A 24,415-nucleotide genomic window follows, 5' to 3' on the forward strand; every position below is an offset into this window, starting at 1 on the left:
GGAGGTTCTATGCTTGCAACGATCCTGATGGCTGGTTTTATTATTTATTTGTTGGATGATGGAGCTGTTGGGGATCCTGAGATGGGGTGGGGAGGGCAGTGGAAAGTCTTGGGACTGGTGAGGGACAGTGAGGGGAGGGTGTTGGGGTGGAGGGGGAAGAACTCTGTTAGTTGGAGGGAGTCATAATAAGGAGGGGAGAGGCTGGCCTGGGGAGAAGGAGAGGCCAGTGGGGGAACCTGAAGGGTTGTGTTGGAGTCCTCTTGGTCAGTGGCCTTGCCTGGGCTTAGCTAATCAGGCTTTGCCCTCACAGCTGGCTGCACCTTCGAGGAGGCGAGTGACCCAGTTGTGCCCTGTGAGTACAGCCAGGCTCAGTATGATGACTTCCAGTGGGAGCAAGTGCGGATCCACCCTGGCACCCGGGCCCCCGCAGACCTGCCCCACGGTAAGCCTAATCTCCATCACTACTGTTTTTCTCCTTCCAGGCCTTCCCTAGTTTCCCCTAGGGTCTCTTGCTCTTTTTGGGATCTGAAGACACTGAGGAGAAGCGATACGGGGTCTCTGGATATGCCTCTGCCCTCTTCTTAGGAGCGCTGGGTCCCTCTGTCCCCACTTCAGTACCAGTCATTTGGGGCATTTGGAGCACTGGATTGAGAGGCAGGAGGCTCGATGTAGATTCTGGTACTGGTCTCCTACTCAGATGATAGCCTTGAGAACACTCATTCCAGAATCATAAAGACATAGGTTCAAATCCTGGCCCCATCATCTAGCCAGCTCTGAGCCTTTGTTGTCTTGACCGTGACATGGGAGAGCAGTAGCCCATATCACAGGGCACAGAGGCGGCCCACTGGATGTCAGTTAAATGTTTAGTTGTAATTGTTGAGGATATTTGAGAGTGCTCTCCTCTCTGGGTGCAGAATCAACTGAGAATTAAGAGTAGACATGGATGGGCAGTGGTGGCGCACGCCTTTAATCCCACAACTCAGGAGGCAGAGGCAGGTAGAGCTCCATGAGTTCGAGGCCAGCCTGGTCTACAAGAGCTAGTCTGAGGACAGCTAAGGCTATGACACAGAGAAACCCTGTCTTGAAAAACAACAACAAAAGAAAAAAAAAAGAAAGAAATAAAAGAAAAGAAAAAGGAACATGAAGCTAGGGCAGGAGGGTCAAAAGTTTGAGGCCAGCCTGGGCTCCTTGGTGAGATGCTGTCCCCAAAATAAAAACGAAAGAAAGAAAAGAGGGTTGAAGAGATGGCTCAGTGGTTAAGAGCACTGGCTACTCTTCCAGAGGACCTGGGTTCAGTTCCCAGCATCAGAGGGCAGCTCACAGCTGTCTGTAACTCCTGTTCCAGGGGACCCAGTGGTTCTGCTGACCTCTTCAGGAATTGCACACATGTGTACACAGACATGCAGGCAAAACACCAGACACATAAGATTAAAAAATATTATCTTCTTAGCTGGTAGCACACATCTCTAATCCCAGCACTTGGGAGGCAGAGGCAAAAAACTAGTTCCAGGACAGCCAGGGCTGTTACACAGAGAAACGCTGTCAACAAACAAACCCAATAGTTTTAAAAGGAAAATGAAAGGATAAAAGAGATGGAGGCCAAATGAGCCACTTCGTTGCTGATGAGGCCTGTGTGGCAGGACAGACAGTGAGGGAACCTTAGGACAGACAGTCAGAATCTCCCCTCCCTGTGTCCTGTTACAGAGGTGGCCCAGGGCCTTGACTGTGAGCTCACAGCATGGCCAAGATGGCATCTGCTGGCAAGAGTAGGCCAGGGAGGTGGCGGCTCTTAGTGGTGGGTGGACTACTTCTTGCAGCTTTAGGCAAGAGGCTCCTGGGGCCTGGCTGGCTGGCTGGGCTCTGGGAGTAGACTCTGCTTCTCCTGGGCTCTCCCTACCAGGCTGGTCATTGCCCATCTTATGTCCTTCTGGATGTGATCATTTGTCTCTTCCCGGTCCTTGATCCTTGTATATGTCTGTTCTAGACGTATCGCTGTTTAGCTTGTTTGAGAGAGATGCATAAAGGTACCCACCTTAAGGGTCTTTGTATGACCTCTGAGCACCCCTAGACCCGGCCATTCAGCCCAGATCTTAACAGGTACTCACGTATAAGTAGATATAATAGTTCTGGCTTAAGGCCTGGAGATGGAGGTGCACGCCTTTAATTCCAGTACTTAGGAGGCAGAGGCAGGCAGATCTTTGTGAGTTTGAGGCCAACCTGGTCTACAAAGCAAATTCCAGGACAGCTAGAACTGTTGCACAGAGAAATCCTGTCTTAATACCCCCCTTCCCCCAAAAAGAGTTCTGGCTTAGATTCATGTTTTCCAGACCTGCCCACTTTGTTTCTCTGTCTTGGTGAAGGGGGCTGATCTAGGTTTGGGAGGAAGGGTGAACTTAATGGGATAGTCTAGGGAAAATAAAGGGCATGGAGATGAAACAAGGAGAATTAGTCCCAGAGGAGAACAGGAGGGAGAGAAGATAACCATGGGGATGAAGGAGTGCATGATGGGAGGATAGGCAGTGTCCAGGGAACAGAGGAGGAAGAGGCAAGATGTCACATTGGAAGAGGGAGCTACCTTAGGGAAGATGAGTCGCCACAGGAGCTGGCTAAGAAGCGCCTGGCTAGGATGTGTCCCTTCTAGGGTTCTAGTAGGGACAGGGACCTGGAGGTTCATTTCCTACCCCTGCAGGACATGGGCAGCAGCTTCCTTCTCAGGACTCCAGGCTCACAGAGATAAGATCCCTCCAGTCCCTGGGAGCACTCCCGAGCAGGCTCAGAATGTGCTGTCAGCTGGGGAGGAGGCTGTGCTCATGGCTGCTGTGCAAGGGTGGCTTTGGGTTTCTCCTTGGCAGCTGCACCCCTCTTATCATCACCGCAAGGGAAGCTGCAATCCCCAGCCAGGTCCTCAGGCACTCCCCACCATCTCCAGAACACACCGAGGATCTTCAGGTTGGAATCTGGTGGGGGCCGGAAGGGAAGCTAATTCTTCCATTCAGTCTGTCCTACATATTCATCAAGTTTGGGCTCAGAGCCTGTCTGAGGACACAGCGAGGGCCTGAGGTGTGACAGGCTGGTAGCAAGACTGTCTCACACAATATGAATGATCAGAGCCAGAGGGAAGTACCCAGCACAGGGAAGTACCCAGCACAAGGAAGTGTCTGAAGCTTTGGAAGCAGTGACCTCAGGGGATCTGCCCTGTGCCAGACTCTTGACTCCTGAGAAGAATGATCTAATCCTTATCTCCCAGAACAGCACAGCCTGGGAAACTGGAGGCTTGTGGCCATATGGGCTGTGACAAGGTGGAGTTTGTGTTTTCTACTGTCTTAGTCCTCTCCTTTGGACTAAGGGAGAGAAGGAATCTACCCCAAAGTTCCGACCAGAGCTAAAAACTCTGATCACACCCTGAACCCTTGATTCCTGGTGGGTCCTTTATTTCTGTCCCTTCCTCAGTGTGACCTTGGCTTTCCCTAAGGTCTCCTTGCCTTTTCTTTTTCTCTCTCCAGGTGCCTACTTGATGGTCAATGCTTCTCAACATGCTCCGGGCCAGAGGGCCCATATCGTTTTCCAGACCCTGAGTGAGAACGACACGCACTGTGTTCAGTTCAGCTACTTCCTCTATAGCCGGGATGGGCACAGCCCCGGCACCCTGGGTGTCTATGTGCGTGTGAACGGGGGCCCCCTGGGCAGTGCTGTGTGGAATATGACGGGATCCCATGGCCGGCAGTGGCACCAGGCTGAGCTGGCCGTCAGTACCTTCTGGCCCAATGAATATCAGGTGGGCTGGGTTTTTAGACAGTTGGTGGGCTTGGGCTTGGAGGTCAGGGCAGCAGCAGGCCACCCTCAGGTCGAACTAGGTCAGATTTAAGATGTGTCCATCAGGAGCCAATCTGGGGTCATGTTTGGAGTTGGTCTGGGGTCAGTGTGGGTACAGTGTCAGAGATCATTGTTAGTAGGTCAGAGGTCATTGTTAGTAGGTCAGAGGTCATTGTTAGTAGGATGGCCAGTGTTGAAGGTGAGTTGAAGCAGTACCCAACTGGAAATTCTGACTGGAAGGATTCTGCTGTTTTGAGGTACTGTCTGAACTGGAATGGATCTTCTAGACTTGACCACACCCCTGAAACAGCTGGCTTGGTAGTGAGGGTCTTTGTGAGCTGGGTTGGCACCTGTTGGTGGAGAAGGGGGTGGGGTTGGGGCCCAAACTGACCTGGAGGGCTGTCACTCTGACAATTGGCTTCCCACTTTCCTCAGGTGCTGTTTGAGGCCCTCATCTCCCCAGACCGCAAGGGCTACATAGGCTTAGATGACATCTTGCTGTTCAGCTACCCCTGCGGTGAGTCCCAGTCCCCTCGGACACAAGGATGAGGGTAGCCTTGACTCCTGTCTGCAGGGCACGCAGGCCCAGCTCATGCTGGGGCTCTGCCTGTTTTCCCACAGCAAAGGCCCCTCACTTCTCCCGCCTTGGAGACGTGGAGGTCAATGCAGGCCAGAATGCATCCTTCCAATGCATGGCAGCAGGCCGAGCTGCAGAGGCAGAGCGCTTCCTCCTGCAGGTGAGGGCGTCCCGTGTAGACTTGGCCCAGAAAGGTGGCAGAGGGCAGAACACTTCTCCTAGGCTTGGTTCCCTTTTGGGTCTCTGAGTCCAACATCTATACACTGTCTTGTCTCCCCCCAGGCTGTGCTCCGCCAGTTTGGGTTCTCCTTCACCCCAGGGTGGAGGGCAGTTCCTGGATCCTCACATACCCCTGGGATAGTAAGGACTCATATATGCTGTCGGCTTGGAATTCTCCCTGATTCTCCCATCCCTTCTTCCCTTCAGAGGCAGAGCGGGGTGCTGCTGCCTGCTGCCGGGGTACGGCACATCAGTCACCGTCGCTTCCTGGCCACTTTCCCGCTGACTTCCGTTGGCCGAAGTGAGCAAGATCTGTACCGCTGTGTGTCCCAGGCCCCTCGCGGGGCTGGTGTCTCCAACTTCGCAGAGCTCATCGTCAAAGGTCAGCGGATTGGTCTTGATGAAGGCCGGAGTTGCAGGGGAGGGGTGGGGGCAGGATAGGATAGGGTGGAATCCACAGGGTTGCGCCTCCTGAAGCTAGCTTCTGTGGGGGGTCCCAGGACAGGTTTAGTTGAGGGTTTGGTAGCAGCTTGAGTGGCCTGATAGAACAGGGAGGGTCTCATGACGGTTGCGGAATTAGGCTCTTGGCTGTGACATGAACTGACGGACGTGTAAAGGGAATAGTGTCGCTAAGGGATGGGCTGTGTAGGACAGGGCAGAGGGAGTGAGGCTCTGTCTAGTTGCGCTTTTCAGGTGCTAACCCAGCGAGTGTGCTGGGGTCCCCCAGATCCAGGCTTGGGAGTTTGGAGTGGCCAATAGCCGAGCTATGGGAGTTTTGGGGCCACGCGGCCGCATCAGTAGGCTCCTCCTCTTCCGCCTATCCTCGCAGAGCCTCCCACCCCCATCGCGCCCCCACAGCTGCTGCGCGCAGGCCCCACCTACCTCATTATCCAGCTTAACACCAACTCCATCATCGGCGATGGGCCCATCGTGCGCAAGGAGATCGAGTACCGCATGGCGCGGGGCCCGTGGGCCGAAGTGCACGCTGTCAACCTGCAGACCTACAAGCTATGGCATCTTGACCCAGACACGGAGTATGAGATCAGCGTGCTGCTCACTCGCCCAGGGGATGGCGGCACAGGCCGCCCGGGACCACCGCTGCTCAGCCGGACCAAGTGTGCAGGTGGGTTGTTTCCCGTTCCACAGGGGGTAGTAAAGCCTCCTGAAACAAACACATTTATTGACTTCAATCTTAATACAAGGCAGAGGGACTCTGGAGGCTGTCTTCTAGCCTGGAGGCGACTTCTCCATAGCTTGTCTCAAAATGCAAAAGAAAACAAACAAACAGAAGAGACAAGGGAAAACCAAAACAAAACAAGAAGGCAAACCAAGAGACCAAATCAGAAAACTTACCAGAACACTATGACATAGGTGCTGTTGTCATACCCATTTCGCCAGTGAGATGACTGAGGCAGAGAGATGTTAGGTGACTGGGCAGAGACCATGAAGTAACTGGCAGAGATGGGACCAGAACTCTTATTCTGTCTTCTTAAACACTTTCAATTAAAAACTGTGTGTGATGGATTTTGTCCAGATTCACTGGGCCTGTCATTAAGCCCGCAGTCAGCTCTTCTTGCTTAGGACGGAGAAGGAGTGGTTGCTGAGGACCCACGATGCACCTGCAGAGGGAGACTCTTCAGAAGTTAGTGATGGGTGGATGATGGGTGGAGACCAGGGTTCTCAGCGACGTCTTGACAAATGTGGATTCTCGGTGTGGACCCCCCCTGCTCTCGTGAGAAAGCAGAGGTCCTCCAGCCTCTAGCACGTTTTCCTCAATTGTTACGTTTTGTACAACTATGGTTTAATTTTACAGTAAAGATTGACTTCTGGGCCTGGCAAGCTGGCTGGAGTTGAACAAGTATTCATAGGGTTGATTTTGGAACATGTCATCCCGCTAAAGGGGACCCTTACACCGTCTGACAGTCACCCAGGTCATCCTAATCCTAAAGCTCTTAAGCAAACACGAATCCACTTTTCCTCTCTCTTGATTTGCTCTTTGTAGAAATTTTACGTTATAGAAACATGTATGACGGTTTGCGGTCTTTTGCAGGCGGCGTCTTGATTTGGCCTTATTTGCGCTATGGCGGGTTGTTGTTACTGCACTCCTTTCCGTCACTATGTGTGACCCTCTAATATCTCATTTATCCATTCACCAGTGGACAGACACTTGGGCCGATTATGCTTTGACCATCAGGAACAGTATTGCATATCATTTTTAAAAATGTTTATTTTATTTTATCTGGTGTGTGTGTGTGTGTGTGTGTGTATCTGTGTCTGTGCACTTACGTGTGCAGGAAGCCAGAAGAGGGTGTTGGTTTTCTCCCGGAAGGTGGAGTTACAGGGTTGTGAATCACGGGGGTGGAACCTCACAGCCTCTACAAGTGCGGCAATTGTTTTTAGCAGCTGAGCCTTCCCCAGCCTTCTCCCTCCCTTTTATTGTCTTAATTTGCATTTCTCTAGTGTCTAGTGTTGCTGAACACCTTTCCACACACGACTTCCCCGGCCTGTGTTCCTCACTGAACTACCTGTTCATATCGTTGCTCATTTCTTAATAAGAATTACTTTTTTTCTCTGTTGAGGCTTGAGAGTTCTTTATGCAGTCTAGATACTAGATCTATCTAGAACACATTATGAATGTATCAATGGATGTATAATCAGCAGGTCTTCCTCCCAGCAGGGATCTTTTCTCCTCATTGCCTTTGTATGGATTGCAAGTCAACATTTTAGATTTTAATTAAGTTTTAGAATTTGTTTCTCAAATTGGCCAGTGCTTTTGGAATCAATCATAAGAGTTCTTGCTCCTCTGGCTCCCAGAGCTCTTTTCCTATTTCTTCTTTTATTTATGTTTTTTTTCTCTAAAGGTTTAACAGTTTCATCTTTACATCTGTCGTAGTTCAGGTTTCTATTGCTGTGGAGAGACACTATGACCACGAAAACTCTTATAAAGGAAAAACATTTAATTGGGGCTGGCTCTTAATAGTGCCACTTCCTTTGGGAGCTATTTTCTTTCAAACTACGACAACATTCATGGTATATTTTGGATAATATGTGAGGTTAAGGTTAAGAGTTAAATAGTTTTTGCAGTTGATGTTAAATTATATATATCTATATATCTATCTATCTATATATATATATCTATATCTCCGAAGTTTATTTACTTAGTGTTCATGTATGTGTGGACATGCAGTTGCCACAGTGTGCATGTGGAGGTTGGAGGACAGCCTATTCGAGTCTGTTCTCTCCATCATGTGTGTCCTGGGGATTGAACCCAGGTCCTCAAGTTTGGCAGCATTTTTTACCTACTGAGCCATCTTGACAACCTGCAGTTCATAGTCTTAAGTGCTATTAAGAGCTGATTCGTGGGCTACCTAAAATGTAGTTTAATACCTGACTTTAGGAGAGAGGTGCTTGGGTGGTGGGTCGGTGTCCCTGGGGTCTGGGTCGGGCGATATACCCATTGAGAGCGTCAGTCTTCTTTCTAAGTGGAAACAGCACTAATCTCTACCATATGGGGTGGCGCGAAGATTCAGGCAACGGGTGTTCATTGAGTGTCTATTATGTGCCAGGTAAAGCCACAGTTGCTAAGGAGACGTGGCTGCACCCCAGACAGAGGCCATCAGCATTTGAGTCCCCCTTAGACTCTGCAGGGAGCTCCTGTCCTGGCAGAAGGAGGCAGATGATAAATAAGTAAACAAGTGAAATATATAGTCTGTCAGATGGCGATAAGTGTGTGAGGAGGGAATAAATCAGGGAGGGGGGAAATCAGGGCAGGGGATGGGGAGGGGCGGAGGGTTGCTATTTATAAAAAAGCTGAGGGACTGTCTTACTGAGATGGTGGCATTTGAGCAGAGTCATGCGGGAGGTGAAGGGGAGCTAGGTGGTGTGCTGTAGGGAGACAGCAAGGGAAGGGACGGTCCAGTCAGGCCAACTGGAGGCGGGAGCACGGAGGAGACCTGCGGGAGGATTGTCTAAGTAGAGTTTGGAGTGTCTGTCAGGTTCAGAGGCGAGTGAGCGAGGGGAGTGATGGCAGGGCGTGGAGAACATGAGCGAGCATGGTCTGCTGGCGTTCAGAAGGTCTACTCTGGATATTTCGTGGAGAACTGACGAGGAGGGGATGCTGGCTAGTTTTTTGTCAACCGGACACAAATCACCTAGGAAGAGGGATTCTCAGTGGAGGAACTGCCTGTACCAGATTGTCCGGTGACCTTGACTGTGGGACACTTCTTGATTAATGATTGATGTGGGAAGGCTCAGCCCACTGTGGGTGGTGCCCCCTTTAGGCAGGTGATCTTAGGTTTTATAAGAAAGCAGGCTGAGCAGTCATGAGAGACAGCACCCCTGCCACGGCTTCCCTGGGTGATGGACGGCGATGTGGATGAGTAAGCTAAATAAACGTTTTCTTCCCCAGCTGCTTTTGGTCTTGGTGTTTATCACAGCAACAGAGAGCCAGACTAAGACAGAGGTCAAAGGTTCCTGAAGGGGCTCTGTGGGGAGGCTCTCGCAGCCATTGCAGCCAGCGATAGTAGCCGGAAGCCGCGGGGAAGTGACGATGATGGTACTGATGACAAGTTGCTTGGTCTCTTTGGTTCTGAAGTCAATAGCATCTGCTGATAGATCTGCTGTGGGATGGGGAAGAAAGAGATAGACCCCAGGATGCTCCAAGGTGTTTTGCTTGAGCAGCTGGACGGATGGAGCTGTCACTTACTGCACCCCAGCGGAGTTGGCGGGGCGGGGTGTGTGTGTGTGTGTGCTGACCTGGGGGGGTGCCATCGATCAGGAGCTGAGAGTCGGACACAGTGACTTTGAGATGCCGTTAAATGTGCCAGTGGCGATCTCCACCAGGCAGCTGGATGTATGAGCAAGACGTGGAGGGACGGGTGCTGGCTGCTGGCATGGATCTGAAAGTTGTCCTTACAGAGATGGTGTTGGTGGCATTTAAAGCCACGTGGCAGGGTCACATCTCTCATGTTAGTGTTCTCAACAGGGTGGATTTTCTCTCCCTGGGGACGTTTGCTGGTGTCTGGAGACCTATTGCTGTCATACTGGCTGCTGCTGCTGGATGCTACTGGCGTTAAGAGCTAGAGGCCAGGGACAGCTAAACTCCTTGCAGTATATGGGCAGTGCCCAATGACAAGTAATTATCGAGTCCAACAGTGGCGAGGTTGAAGGCCCTCTTTAGGTTCTGGGGGAATGGAAATGAGGAACTGGACATGCGAAGCTGATCCTTGGGGTCTTGTCGCAGTTTGGGTTCATCTGGGCGATTGTAGGGAGCGCGTGGCACGGCGTGTGAAGTACAGTGACTGGCAACTCCGTAAGTGACAGCTGTCATCGTTATGGTGTTCTTCATGTTTCAAAGGCATTTTTGATTTACCACTTAGAATAAATCAGAGCTTGAGGCACATAAAACCTCTCCTGCACTCTCCCGAGTTTGCAGATAGGGACACTGAAACCCGGATGGGGCAGGGACTTGCCTGTAATCAGACCGTGGGTCAAGAAACCAGGTTGTGGGGTTGGGGATTTAACTCAGTGGTAGAGCGCTTGCCTAGCAAGCGCGAGGCCCTGAGTTCAGTCCTCAGCTTCAGAAAAAAAAAAAGACAAAATAACAAAAAAAGAACCCAGGTTGTGGGGCTGAGGAAATGGCTCAGTCAATAAAGTGCACGCTGCCAACTCCATAAAAAGACAACTTCATAGCTGGGCGGTGGTGGCATACACGCCTTTAATCCCAGCACTCTGGAGGCAGAGGCAGGTGAATCTCTGTAAATTCGAGGCTAGTCTGGTCTACAGAGCGAGTGCCAGGATAGCCAGGGCTACACAGAGAAATCCTGTCTCAAAAAACCAAAAAAAGTGTGTGGTGGGGTGTGTGTGTGTGTAGAGGCAGAAGATGCGTATGTGTACACACACACACACACACACACAAACACACACACACAAACACACACACAGAGAGAGAGAAAGAGAGAGAGAGAGAGAGAGAGAGAGAGAGAGAGAGATACCAGGAAGTTACAACTATTTTTTGTGGTTTGACTGGGCAGAGTAGTTTGTTTTTGAAACCTGTGCATGTAGTTTCTGCAGGTGGACCTGAACAGTCAGGCTGCGGTTAAGCCATTCTTTAAGGCTAGGTGCTATTGCCTGACCCAATTCCTCATAACTTTTTTCTTTTTTCATTTTGGTTTTTCAAGGCAGGGTTTCTTGGTAGCTTTGGAGCCTATTTTGGAACTTTCTCTGTAGACCAGGCTGACCTCAAACTCACAGAGATTTGCCTGTCTCTGCCTCCCGAGTGCTTGGGATTAAAGGCGTGTACCATCACTGTCCGGCTCTAACAGTTATAACTTTTGATCATTCCCATTTTACAGGTAAATAAACTAAGGCTTAGAGATTCAGCTGCTTGACCAAATCTGCACCGAGTCACAGCAGATCCAGAGGCGGAGCTGGTTTCTCAGTTACGTTCCTGTTGCTGTGATAGATACCCCGAGATGAACAATTTGAAGATGGGTTTACTTTGGCTCACAGTCTGAGGGTATAGTCCACCCTGGTATGGGTATGGAAGTGAAGACCACAGGAGCTTGAAGCAGCTGGTCACGTTGCAGGCACAGTCAGGGAGAACAGAATCCCGGATGCTGGTTCCCTGCTTCTCTTTTCTTCAGTCTGGGATCCAGCTCATGGGATAGTTAAGGTGGTCCTTCCAGGTTAATGTGGTCCTTCCCACCTCAGCCACAGGCAGGCCCAGAGACTGGTCATCCCAGGTGGTCCTAGAACCTGTCAGGTTGCTAACCACCTCAGTTGACAGGTCTTGATTTCTAATGGGTACTGATGGCAGCAGCAGCTGTCAAGGACCCTGCTAGTGTCAGCCACAGATAAACATTTTTCTAGAGGCTCGTTGGGGTGGGGATAGGCCAGGGGCCAGGTGGGTAGACTCCAAACAAAAACCTTCTCCTCCCCCTCCTAATCATAGGCTCCTCTTTGTTGATATCACCGCCCTAGAGCCTGGCTGGGGTTGTTTTGCTCTTGGGCAGCTGTGTTGTGGGGCTCTCTAGGCCCACAATTCCCTCCACTCTATTATTACTGTAAAAACAATAATATTGTACCAGTAAAAGGCTTTAAAAAAAACCCCAGGAAACAGAACCCCCAAACTCTCTGAATCACTCCATCCTAGCTCAACAGCTGCCTTAATTTTTCCATCTTGTTCCGGTCTCTGCCTATGTCTTCAGTGTACATTTTCACATCCTTGCCATTGGCTGTGGCTGCCGCTCAGGATTCTGCTTCGTTTGCTCGATGCCGGTCCATGTTTATAATTATGGTATTGCCTGCCAACGTCTACCCTGGATTTCTGGGCTGTTTGTTTCTACGTTCTTATTATTATAATGCTACATCAAAAAAAATTAAATGCTTGCAGTTCTCTTTATTCTCTCGAGTCGTATTCTTTAGCGCACACGGTCAGGAATGACTAGAGGAAGGGCTCTGATATGTTATTGCTCTGCGGCATGCTTGCACTAATTCATGTTACGGAAGTCTCACTTTGGTGCACACGTTTCTTTATTGATTCCTACTGGCTGGGTCCTCAGGTTTACCACGTCCCCTGTGATGTTATGTTTCCCTTTTCTGTTGTTTTGAGGCATGGTCTCCTACAGCTGAAGATAACCTTGACGTCTCGATCCTCTCGCTTCTGCCCCCTAAGTGCTGGGATCACAGGCAAGTGCCCGGCTTGTATTTGGTCTTTAAAGGAGGTGGTTTTGTTGTTGCTTGTTTGTCTCGTCTACCTCCTCTACCTCAGGCTGGCCTTGAACTAGCTCGGTAGTTGATGATGACCTAGAACGTCGCATCATCTGACCCCTACCCGCCCAATGCTGACATAATTCACAGTTTTCAAGTAGGCATTGTTTCCTCCGTCGACATCAGTCATTCGGAAGGGTTCAGCAACTTTCCTGGAGCTGCAGAACTAGCAAAGAGTGGATGCAGGATGTGAACTTGGATGTACTTGACCCTATCCTAAAACTCCTTCCATGAGGCAGAGGCATTTCATTGACATTATTAAAATCAAGTCATTCTAGGTTAATTTAATAATGTTACATGTGCTCTCTGGCTTTTTTCCATGCCCACTGTCCTCTTGTCTCTGAGTGACTTGTGGGGTTCACCTGGATAGGGTTTCCTGGTCCCTGAACTCTATCTTGCCATTGTGTGTTGGTGGCTGAAGGGGCGCCTTGGTAGCAGATAGCTTTTGGAAGCAGAGAGACTCTGGGTTCGCACTTTTCAACCAGCATGTCAATCTTAGTCAACATGGTGTTTGAGTCCCGGATGTGTCCGGGACAGAAGAGAAGAGGGAAGCGAGCCTTCCATTCAGGGCCCCTCAGCCTGTGAAGGTGGAGAGGGAGATACCCACCCACACTGGCGTTTACCCTCGGTGGCCGAGGCTCCGTCTTGAGTTCTAAGAGGTGCTTTTGAGTAGCCTGAGTGGGTTGCTAGTGCTTAGAAACCTGGAGATTTCATATAAAAAAAATCTGAATTTCTAGCTCTTAGAAACTGCGAGCGTCTGGGACTACTCCTGAGCCTGGTGTCCTCCGTGGGAAGAGTGCTCATGAGGAGCCCGGCTTCTGCGGCTGTTGGCGGTGGGACCCCTGCAGTCTTGTACACTGAATCTGAAGCTTCCATCTAGCCAGAATACCGTAACTGGCCCTGCCCTTGTTCAAATCTTGAAGGAGGGCAAGAAAGCAAGTGTCTGAAGGATAGGAAAGAAGATGGGCTGGCCTTCCAGGCACAGGGTGGTGTGCTGGCAGAGCTGGTCTGAGACTACTGTAGAGAAGAGAAAGTGGCTGCTGTAGCCACACTGGCTCAGCGCACACGGGACAGGCCAGAGCCAGGGGACAGAGACCGAATCAGACTTCTGAGCAGGGTGGCAGGTGAGCACACACAGTGTTCTGCCCCACGTACACAAGCATGATGGGTCAAACCAAACCCGCAGGAACACCTGTGGGCTTCTCTGTGGGCCAGAACGGTGAGAAGTCCCATGTATGGCAGCTGGGCCAGCAGCCTAGTCTGATGCTCATGTGGGATGGGACTTGGGTGTGTTTTGCTGTGGTCAAGAGATAGACCTTGTTAGTATGAAATCAGAAATCTCTTTCTGAGGACTCCATACAGGAAGACTTGCTTCTTGCCCAGGCTAGGAAGGAACTGAAAGCTGGGTGGGAACAGGAACTTGCTGTGCTCAGTGCTAGGTTGACCATTGTCACTCCTACAGTCCTGTGTTGGAGAGTGAGAACTGATAATTATAAGGGGCTGCTGAGTAAATTTTTCACGGACGATGACCACAAGGTTCTTCTTCATCCCATTACGGGGCTAAGTAGCCGTGCTTTCTCAGCCCCCAACGAAGAGGATGGGGCACTTTGTAGGAAGGCACTCCCAGAACCTTTGAGGCATGGAATCCATGTCCCAGAATCATGTGTGAAAGATAAAGGTGTAAGAAGAGACTGCTTTTTCATTTCCTGGCCACCCAGACCCGAATAATCACACAATACTATATGTGGAGGCTTGATTAAGATCATAGACTTGTTAAGGCAGACATGGAGATGTGGGCCGAACACTCTCTCTGGAGGGTGTGTGTGCGTACGTGTGCATGCATATATGTGTGTGTGTATACCATAGGTCATGTGTGGAGGTCTATGTCCCAGGGACCATACTCAGGTCATTAGGCCCTCTGCACTGGCCTAGAGCTCGCCTGATAAACTCAGCTGGCTGACCATTGAGTCCCAGGGACCTGTCTGCTTCTGCCTCCTAGGTGCTGGGATTACAAACTCACATTACCACACCCATTTTTGTGTGGACTCTGGGGAGTGAACTCAGGTTCCTCACTCTGGCAAAGCAAGCATTTTTACCATTGAGCTATCTCTCCAAGCCCCAGTTTTTCTGTTTACAAAATGGGGACATATTTTAGGCTAATGGAGTCATTAAAAGACTGTAGCAAGCCGGCCTCTTCCTACTGTTGGAGCAGCAGTGTCTCTTCGAGGCATGAGTGTGACTATTGTTTGTGAAGGTGAATTCCTCCTGGGGACCAGGGCAGCAGCAGCTAAAAGCATGCGTTCTGGTGCCAGCCTGATTGGGTTTAGATTCTAGCTTCACCTTTGGTTGTGTGAGTTTGGACTCCTCACCTAACCTCTATTTCTCTGCTTTCTCATTTGTACGACAAGGTTAATGACAGCCCCTGTCTCGCTGGGTTTCAACCAAGATTAAATGAGATAAAACATTCTGAAGCCTCCAGAAAGATGTTGGACACTTCCAAAAACTTTAACTGCCAGTGTTATCATTGCACAACAGATTGTGTTTTCCTTGTGTCTTTGGCAGTCAGGGAACTCACCATTGAATTTGCACCTTAGCGGTAGAGCCCTACCTCAGCCATAACGACATGGATTTCTGTTTCTGCTTTCCGAACATTCTCTGTCCTTGTGTTGCTTAGCTGTCCTAGCGCCCATCATCCTGGTTTGTACATACTATGTAATTTTATATCTATCGATATAAATGTTTCTGCATTAAGTTTAGAATTAGTAAATGAAGAAAATATAGCAACAGGTTGATTCTGAGTGGCCAGGTGTTATTCAGAATGTTCTTGAACTAGGGGGTAAATTGTGCTAATTATATAGCACAGCGTTCTATTTTGAGACAGGATCTCACTATGGAGCCCAGACTGACCTCCTGAGTGCTGAGATTATAGGCATGTGCCTCTACGCTGGCAAGAGCTAACTCACACAACCAAAGGTGAAGCTAGAATCTAAACCCAATCAGGCTGGGTTATAGTGTGTGCACGCACAGACCACACTGTGGACAGGGAGGTTCTTTTCTTCTATCACATGGGTCTCAGAAATTAAATCCAGGTCATTGGGCTCAGCCAAGTGTCTCTACCCATTGAGCCATCTCGCCGGCCCGGTAGCTAATGCTTCTAACGGGTTATAGTGTGTTAGCCTTTGTCATGCCTGTGTCATGGGTTTTACCTTACCAGTCTCAGTGTAGCCTAGCAATTCTCTGAGGGAGCCTTGCCTCTGTGTAGGTGCTGGGGATCCAAATCCAGGTCTTTTCCTTTTGCAGTTCAGGAAACTCAGGCTGAGAGAGGCAGACTCACTCAGGCAGTGATCACTGGCTGCAGGTGGTAGACTAGGATTCAGATGTGTCTTACCTTACTCTAGAGCCTGTTCAGTTCCGAGGGTGCTCAGAGTTCCAAGAGGCAGAGGAGGTTTCTGGCCATTGATTGATGCTTTTCTTCCACCCCTTCTTTTTCTCTTCCCATCTCCCCAACCTTCCCCCTGCTTTCTACGTCTCCAGAGCCCACGAGGGCCCCCAAAGGCCTGGCTTTTGCTGAGATCCAGGCTCGCCAGCTGACCCTGCAGTGGGAGCCCCTGGGCTACAACGTGACACGTTGCCACACCTATGCTGTGTCCCTCTGCTATCACTACACGCTGGGTGGCAGCCACAACCAGACCGTCCGGGAGTGCGTGAAGATGGAGCGGGGTGTCAGCCGCTACACCATCAAGAATCTGTTGCCATTCAGGAACGTCCACGTGCGTTTGATCCTCACGAACCCTGAGGGCCGCAAGGAGGGCAAGGAGGTCACCTTCCAGACAGACGAAGATGGTAAGTGTGCAGGCCGGATTCCCGGAGCTCAGAATGCCTCCCATACGCGGGGCCTCTGCTCAGACTCATGTAGGGAACTCCAGCAAGGCAGTGGTGGCCGTTCCTCATTCTTGGGGAGACTGTGGGTTGTTAGGTTAGTGTAATTTCTTCCTTACGGGCTTAGAAGAATTCAGTGGTGAATTCGGATCAGGAATGTTCCTCATGGCAAGGTTTTTAATAACAGTTTTCACTAGCGACATAGATTTGGGTGCATTCGGTCACTTTCCGCCTTGTTCTCTGAGATGGCCTCTCACTGAACCAGGACCTCACCACCAGGCAGATTGGCAGGTCAGCAGGCTCCAGGTTTCCACGTGTCTCTGTCCCCGCCCTTCCCCGAACACTGGGCTTACATATGTGTGCTCCCATGCCCGGCTTTTACATGGCCACGGAGGATCCAAGCTTAGGTCCTCCTGTTTGCATAGCAAGCTGTCGACCACCCGAGCTGTCTCTCCAGTCCCGGTTTTAGCTTTTTGAGTCTTTATTCCACCCCTTCTCCCCTTTTCTGATATGGTCTTGCCGTGTAGCAGAGCCTGACCTCAACTTGTCAGCCTTGCCTCAGCCTCCTCAGGCCTGGCATTTTGGCTATGTGCCACCATGCTAATTTCTAATGTATGCATCAAACCATGCGCTTTTCTTTATGCTCGACTCTCGCTGCATCCCTTAGTGTTTGTTGTTGTCCAGTGCTGGGGCTTCACCTCAGACTTGCGCATGATAAGCAGATGTTGTGCAGCCCTGAGCTCACCCGTAAGTCTTACTATGTTGTTTTCATTACCATTCAGTTTAAAATATTTTTTAATTGCTGTAATAATTTCCTCTTTAACTCAAAAGTTATTTAAAATTGCTTAGCTTAATTTTTTCTTCCTCCTTCCCTCCCTCCCTCCCTCCCTCCCTCCCTCCTTCCTTCCTTCCTTCCTTCCTTCCTTCCTTCCTTCCTTCCTTCCTTTTTCTTCCATTCTTTCTTCCTTCCTTTTTTCTCCCCAAGACAGGGTTTCTCACTGTAGCTCTGGCTGTCCTGGAACTCACACTGTAGATCAGGATGGTCTCGACTCAGAGATCCACCTGCCTCTGCCTCCTGAGTGCTGGGGTTAAAGGGGTGCACACCACTGCATGGCCACTTTGCTTAATTTCTAAGCATTTAGAACGTGTGTGTGTGTGTGTGTGTGTGTGTGTGTGTGTGTGTGTGTAGCCCATATAAAATTCATCTCACCTCGTTGGTTTTCCCCGGCACCACTCACCTCAAGCATGTGCATAGGCCACACTGAAGATTTCTCGGGGTAGGAGCAAGCAATGGCTGGGACTGCCCAAGGCTTTGCACAGTCTGTAGCTAAACACCACACTTCTCCATTCTCATGATCTCTGCATGTCATTTGGTCCCCAGGATTATGGTCAGGCCACCTCATTCTGTCCAGGGTGCTTATCCTAAGTGGTCAGTCCAATAAATTCCCATAGACCAGACACTTCAGCGAACTCACTCCCAAATGAAGAGATCACATCCCAGCACCCCAGGAGGTCACTAGTGCTCCCGTGTTCACCGCTTCCCAAGGGTAGCCGTTACCTCTCCCAATAACACTGCGTATTAATTTTTGCTTGGTTCTGGGCTATGTGTAAGCAGAATCATACTGTAGATGCTTGCTTTGTGCCTGTTTGTTTCTGGGAAGTTTGTGCTCTCTGGAGACCAGATCGTGGCAGGCATGGTCCTAGTGAATGCGTTCTCACCCCTGTGCGGTTCATTCTAGAAATGAGTCCGCCATATTTACTTTCTGTTAACTGTCGGTGAGTGTCTGGGCAGAATCCGATTTGGTTACTTTGAAGAACGCTTTGAAGAAAGTCTGTGTAGATTATTTTTGGTAGATATTTATGTGTCGTGTGGGTGTGTGGAGGGGAGAATGACTAGGTTGCAAGGGCGTGTGCTCATCTTTAGTAGATTTAGCCAGACAGTTCTCATTGGTCGTGATTGTGCCAATTTCTACTCCACTAGCAGTGAATGAGACTTGGTGGTTCTGTGATCTTACTGACTCTTGGAATTGTTGATTATACTTTTTTATTTTCTGTTTGGATAGGTGGAGAATGATCTTGGGAAATTTTTGTTTTAACCGAATGCTTAGCTTTCATTGTATTATTATTTGTGTATGTGTGTAGGCGTGTGTGTGTGTGTGTGTGTTTGTAGGCGTGTAGACCAGAGGTTGATGTTTTTCTTTATTGCTTTCTATCTTATTTTTTGAGACAAGGCCTCACTGAGCCTGGATCTCCTTGTTTCTGCTCGGCTGGCTGGCCAGCGAGTCCCAAGAAACCCACCTGTCTCTTCCCCGTAGCCCCCAGTGCTGGTTACAATGCACACCCCCAGTGCTGGGTCACGGTGCATACCCCCGGTGCTGGGTCACGGGGCACACCCCCGGTGCTGGGTCATGGTGCACACCCCTGGTGCTAGGTTACAATGTACACCCCCAGTGCTAGGTCACGATGCACACCCCCAGTGCTGGGTTACGGTGCACACACCCATGCTGGGTCACGGTGCACACCTATGCTGGGTCACGATGCACACTCCTGGTGCTGGGTCACAGTGCACACCCCCAGTGCTGGGTCACAGTGCACACCCCCAGTGCTGGGTCACGGTGCACACCCCCAAGTGCTGGGTCACAGTGCACACCCCCAGTGCTGGGTCACGGTGCACACACCCATGCTGGGTCACGGTGCACACCCCCAGTGCTGGGTCACGAATGCACACCAGAGACCTGGCATTTGCCTGCATATCGGGGATCCAGACTCAGGACCTCATGTTTCACCCAAACTGGCTCTTCAGCCCAGCTCTCACTGGTTCTTACCCTTCCTTCCACTATCCCTCCCGATGACCTCCACTTCCTCAGAAACGTTTACCAAAGTGTTTTCCCAGTCAGAAGCTGTGCCCTGCCAATCTTGTTTAGGTTGTACAATACAGCCCAAACAAACAGATCATATCTCACAATGCCCATGTGGAGATTTTTATAGCACGTGTGTGTGATGTAGTTATCAGTTTGTTAATCTTCTCCAATCTCATTGAGACTGTTTATGTAATTAAGATCTTTTTAGACAGGGAAACCTCTCCACCCGTGATCCAGACCCCCTATGGCAACTGATTTCCTTTCTCTGGTAAATAACTGTCTCTCCTGAGCCTGAATGGAACCTGCTTGGCCCTGAAAGTGGAAGGAATACATAGGCCCCTATGGATTGGGTCACGTGAACTTTGAACTTTGCATACTTCACATTATTTACTTCCGGTGAGAGAGGGGCTGTGTCATGTCCATTTCATAGATGCAGAAACTGAGGCTCAGGGAGACTGACTGGCCCAAGCAGAACAGCTAGGAAGAGGCGAGGCTGATGCATGAACTCTGGTGTTTGGAGCCAAAGCCCACTTTCTTCTCCGCCCTTCCCTCGCAGTGCCTGGTGGGATTGCAGCTGAGTCCCTAACCTTCACTCCCCTGGAGGATATGATCTTTCTCAAGTGGGAGGAGCCCCAGGAGCCCAATGGCCTCATCACTCAGTATGAGGTGAACAGGGGCCCAGGTGGGAGGTCAAAGTTCCTTCCTGTGCTGTGACAGAGAGGGAGGTGGGCCTTCAAGCTACTTCCATGATGGTCAGAGTCTGTGCTCTGTGAGTTCTGAGTAGGGTGGGGGGCAGCCCAGAGCACCTCTAGTTTCTATGGAACATAAAGGTTGGTGGGTGGTATTCCCGGGATAGTGACGCCCATCACTGTCCTGTTCCACCTACCTGCTCCTTCTGCCCCCAGATCAGCTACCAAAGCATTGAGTCCTCGGACCCAGCCGTGAATGTGCCTGGCCCGCGGCGCACCATCTCCAAACTCCGCAATGAGACGTACCACGTCTTCTCCAACCTGCACCCTGGCACCACCTACCTGTTCTCTGTGCGTGCCCGTACCAGCAAGGGCTTTGGCCAGGCGGCTCTCACGGAGATTACCACCAACATCTCAGGTGAGCTTCCTTGGGAGGGGGCCTAGGGTCCCAGGTTCCAAGGATTTTGAAGGGTGGAGCAGCTGGTGTGGGCACAGAGGACCCTGCTGAGATAAAGGAACCATTTATAGGCTTCAAGTCAGAAGTCGGGACTAAATTAGAGGGGTCAGGAAATTATGGCGGGTGAAATCAGAAGGTTGAGGTCAGAGGTCAGCACCTAAGATGGGGAGGCATGGAAGCTTAGATCAGGAGAACATGATGGTAAGGGGGTTAGAGGTCTGGCCTCCCTGGCCAGTGGCCAGATGCCATGCTTGTGTTCCTGTCTCTTCTCAGCTCCCAGCTTTGATTATGCTGACATGCCGTCACCCCTGGGCGAGTCTGAGAACACCATCACAGTGCTGCTGAGGCCGGCCCAGGGCCGCGGAGCACCCATCAGGTGGGAAAGCCTGTGGAGAGAGGGTGGGCAACAGCCCTCTCCACTGATCTGGCCAACTCTCTGGTGACCCTACTTCCTGCCTGGGCTCCGAGTTGAGGAGGGTGCACCATGATTCTGGGCAGAGCCAAGACCACAGGTCTCTGCTGGTAACTGTCATGGGTCTGCTGGACAGTGTCCAGTTTGGAGAAGGAACTAGGCCTCCCCAGGGTGGTTCATTAGGCACTCAGGAGAAGTAAAACTCTTGGGGCCTTGTATTTTCTAGCTAGTTCTGTTCCTGCACACACAGGGATGGCTAGCTCTATAGAAGACTAGGGAACCAGCCAGTTAAGGCCATCCCCATGGGGATGGTCTAGCACACAGCCTTTCTGCTCCCTACAGAGGACTCTGGGATTGTTGATGTTGCCACGGCTGCCTCTGCTCTGTGTGTGTGTGCGCGTGCGAGTGTGTGTGCGCGTGTGTGTATGTGCGTGTGTGTGCGTGTGCATGTGTGTGCGTGTGTGTGTATGTGCGTGTGTGTGTGTGCGTGTGTGTGTGCGCGCTAGAGTACAGATGAGGAGTGTCTGTGAGTGGGGTCTTCTCACGGTTGCCTTCATAATGTGTTTGTGAGGGTGGGTGAGATGCACATGTGGGGAGTCAGTAGGAACTTGCATGTGTTTGAGAGTGTGTGGGTGTTCGTGCAGGTATGACTCATGGTCAGCCTGACAATACCCTAGGACTTCATGTGCACAAAGTCATTTTAACTTCATGGAAACCTGAGCAGAGCATGTGATTAAACTCGCTAGCAAAGCCAGCGAAGGAAGGAAGGACTCAATTTGACTCATGCTTTTAGAGGCTTCAGTCCACGGTCTCTTGGCCCTATGCACTTAGAAGACCAGGATGGTGAGAACATATGGGGTGGGGGTGGGGGTGATGACTGACCTCAGGGCAACTGGGAGGCAGAGAGAGAGAGACAGACAGACACAGAGAGAATAGCTGGGTTCTACCTGGCTCCCTCGGTCATTCCACCTGTACCCTCAATCCATGGGGTGGTACCCCCACATTCATGATAGGTTTTCCACTCTTAGGTGACCCTCTCTGGACATATCTTTGCACACATGCCCAGAGGTGTGCTTTTCCAATCTCCTAGGTGTTTCTCAATTCAGTCAAGTTGCCAGCTACGTAAGCTATCTTAACCTGCAAAACTGGTGTGTGTGTGTGTGTGTGTGTGTGTGTGTGTGTGTGTGTGTGCGCGCGCATGCGCGCTGGAGTAAAGATGGGAGCGTGCATGAGCAGGGTCATCTCAGGTAGCCTTTGTGGTATGTTTGGCTGGAGAAGTGAGGATGGGGGTGACTTTTGGAAGGTACAGAGCCTCTCCACCTGCCATTTGGGTACCCCCCTTTGGTGGGGACTGGGAGCTGTCCCATGAAGGTGGCTGGGTTGCTCACATGCCCTAGCTGGTCCTCCACTTTCTCACCTGGCCCTTTGCCTTCTCTTCCTCACTTGCTGGGTCTCCCCGATATTTACTACCACTGCCTGCTTTGGCCCCCGTAGACTCTCAGGCCCCTGTGGGTGTTGTGTTCTTTGAGGAAGCCTCCAGGTTTTTGTGTGGCAGTGTCAGGCAGGACTTGGTCACGCTAGACGGGAATATGGAGACAGGACATGGTGGGCGGGGTGATCCTCATCTCCCTGAGACTCCGTCTCTTTAGACACCACTCAGTTTGAGGCTAATGTGAACTTCCTGGGAGCATTTGGAGCTGGGGAAGGCTTGACTCCTAGCTTGGGGGTGGGTGCTGAGAAGGATCTGGGCTGGCGTTTGCAGAGGTTTTGTGACAGGCAGTGAACAGACTCCCTGCACTGGAAACTGGAGGGAAGGCAGAGGCATTCCTTCTTCCCAGAGCAGAGTCTGACAGGCGGGGTGTCCCAAGATGAGCAGTGATGTAGGCTGACGGGAAGGAGTTAAGCATATCAGATCCCACATGTTTGCTCTGGCTCAGTTCCACAGTGGACTGGAGGAGCCCACAGCCAAAGTCCCTTCCTCGAGGCGCTAAAATAAACAGAACCCCAGTGGTCAGGAGAGAGACACAAGTCAGGGCAGGAGGGCCCTGCAGGCCACAGCGGGCTCCGGTTGCAGAGGGTTGCCTGAGGATTGAGAGGGCTCTAGATGGTCACACCAGCATATCCTTGTTTGCTTTGTGAGCGTCTCTTTCCTGCTGGGGAGAGTTAATTCCAGGAGGCCCAGATCCCTCAGTACCAGCGCAGGGCCTCTCATCCGAGCATTGTAAATGTGGTCTTACCCTAGTCGTCCTTTATCAGAAAGAGCCCGGGTGTTTCCATGTTCTAGGTTGTGTGTCACACACAAGAAGGCTCATTGATGAGATCCAGTGGGCCTTAGGGTTTAGTCCCACTGAGCAAGGCTACAAATGGTGGCAGCAATAACAATGGACACTCACTTGCTAAGTGTCCCTTTCTAGCTACACCCTGGTTCACTCCCATCTTACAGAGGAGGAAACTGAGTCCTGGGAGCATCTGTAACTTGCTGGGTTAGAAAGAGGCAGAGCTAAGACCCCCGACCTTCACTACCCGAAGGCTCTCTGTGGTCACGTGTACCATCTCCTCCCTGTCCAGTGTATACCAGGTGGTTGTGGAGGAAGAGCGGCCACGGCGCTTGCGACGGGAACCAGGAGGTCAGGACTGCTTCTCGGTACCTTTGACCTTTGAGACCGCACTGGCTCGTGGCCTGGTGCACTACTTCGGGGCTGAGCTGGCTGCCAGCAGTCTGCTTGAGGCCATGCCCTTTACTGTGGGTGACAACCAGACCTATCGTGGCTTTTGGAACCCACCACTTGAGCCCAGGAAGGCTTACCTTATCTACTTCCAGGCAGCGAGTCACCTGAAAGGGGTGAGGAGCCGGCTGTGTCCTAGGGGTGTAAACTGGGGTACTGGGCTGGAGGGTGGGGGACCTTTGGGGAGGCCTACCACTGGGGCCTGAGACCTGGTCCTAGACTCTATACTCTAACCTCCTTTCCCATCCCAACTGGGGTTCCTGGGCTTTAGAGCGTGGACTTGGCTTTTTGTGTCTCTGAGCCTCTTCATCTGTATTTCTAGGAAACCCGGCTGAACTGCATCCGAATTGCCAGGAAAGGTGAGTCTGCTGGATGTCCTCAGCCCTGCTCAGGCACGGCCTTTCATCTGTGTGTCTCCAGGGGACCCGGGGCTATGGGAACAGACAGGGCTATGAGAGCCTAGGGCTGTGGAAGGCAGGCCCGGCTAGGAAGGTCTCCCTGTCTCAGCTACCTGGTGCCCACTTCAAGGGCTTCTTCTCTCAAACTGGACAGCAGGCAGCTTCTCGCACCCTCCACGCTCCCCATAGTGTCAGAAGGGTCCCTGACAGAGACAGGAACCAGCCTGTGCAGAGAAAGCCATCTTGCTTGTGCCTTGAGAGTGATGGTAGCTGGTCCTTGTTCTGGGTTCTGTATCTGTTCCTTTTTCTACGGTGGGATAGACAGGACCGGCAGGGAGGATGTGGTGTGAGGACCACCCCTCTTCTAGGCATGGCATATGGTTGGTTACACCCTGAGATGTCTCATCTGTAGCACAGGTACTTTTCCCCTTCATCACCTGGTAGGAGGGCAAGAGGATAGGGCTGAAGGCCCCAGGTGTCCCCAGTTCTCTGTCTGAAGATGTGGGGGCTAAGAGGAGGAGAGCAGGCTGAGGGAGACTGACCTGGGATGTGGAAGGCAGGCTATTGGCTGAGAGGCAGGGTGAGGAGACAGATCTCCAACTGAAAGGCAGGGC

The 24,415-nt window shown here is 51.1% G+C and overlaps 1 protein-coding gene across 5 annotated transcripts in view; it reads left to right on the plus strand.

Moving 5' to 3' along the window:
• Window positions 1–24,415, plus strand: part of Ptpru (protein tyrosine phosphatase, receptor type U) — a 74,606-nt gene that overhangs the window by 15,002 nt on the left and 35,189 nt on the right. For all 5 annotated transcript variants that reach the window (XM_026782048.1, XM_026782049.1, XM_005353142.3 and 2 more), the window contains exons 2-13: window positions 311–442; window positions 3,504–3,775; window positions 4,249–4,330; window positions 4,435–4,550; window positions 4,817–4,991; window positions 5,439–5,732; window positions 15,914–16,222; window positions 19,676–19,785; window positions 20,025–20,226; window positions 20,539–20,641; window positions 23,246–23,519; window positions 23,726–23,762. In XM_026782048.1, the coding sequence (XP_026637849.1) occupies window positions 311–442; window positions 3,504–3,775; window positions 4,249–4,330; window positions 4,435–4,550; window positions 4,817–4,991; window positions 5,439–5,732; window positions 15,914–16,222; window positions 19,676–19,785; window positions 20,025–20,226; window positions 20,539–20,641; window positions 23,246–23,519; window positions 23,726–23,762 (2,106 nt within the window). The remainder of the gene's footprint in view (window positions 1–310; window positions 443–3,503; window positions 3,776–4,248; window positions 4,331–4,434; window positions 4,551–4,816; window positions 4,992–5,438; window positions 5,733–15,913; window positions 16,223–19,675; window positions 19,786–20,024; window positions 20,227–20,538; window positions 20,642–23,245; window positions 23,520–23,725; window positions 23,763–24,415) is intronic.

The sequence above is a fragment of the Microtus ochrogaster genome, chromosome 10, assembly GCF_000317375.1.
Source record: "Microtus ochrogaster isolate Prairie Vole_2 chromosome 10, MicOch1.0, whole genome shotgun sequence".
NCBI lineage: Eukaryota > Metazoa > Chordata > Mammalia > Rodentia > Cricetidae > Microtus > Microtus ochrogaster.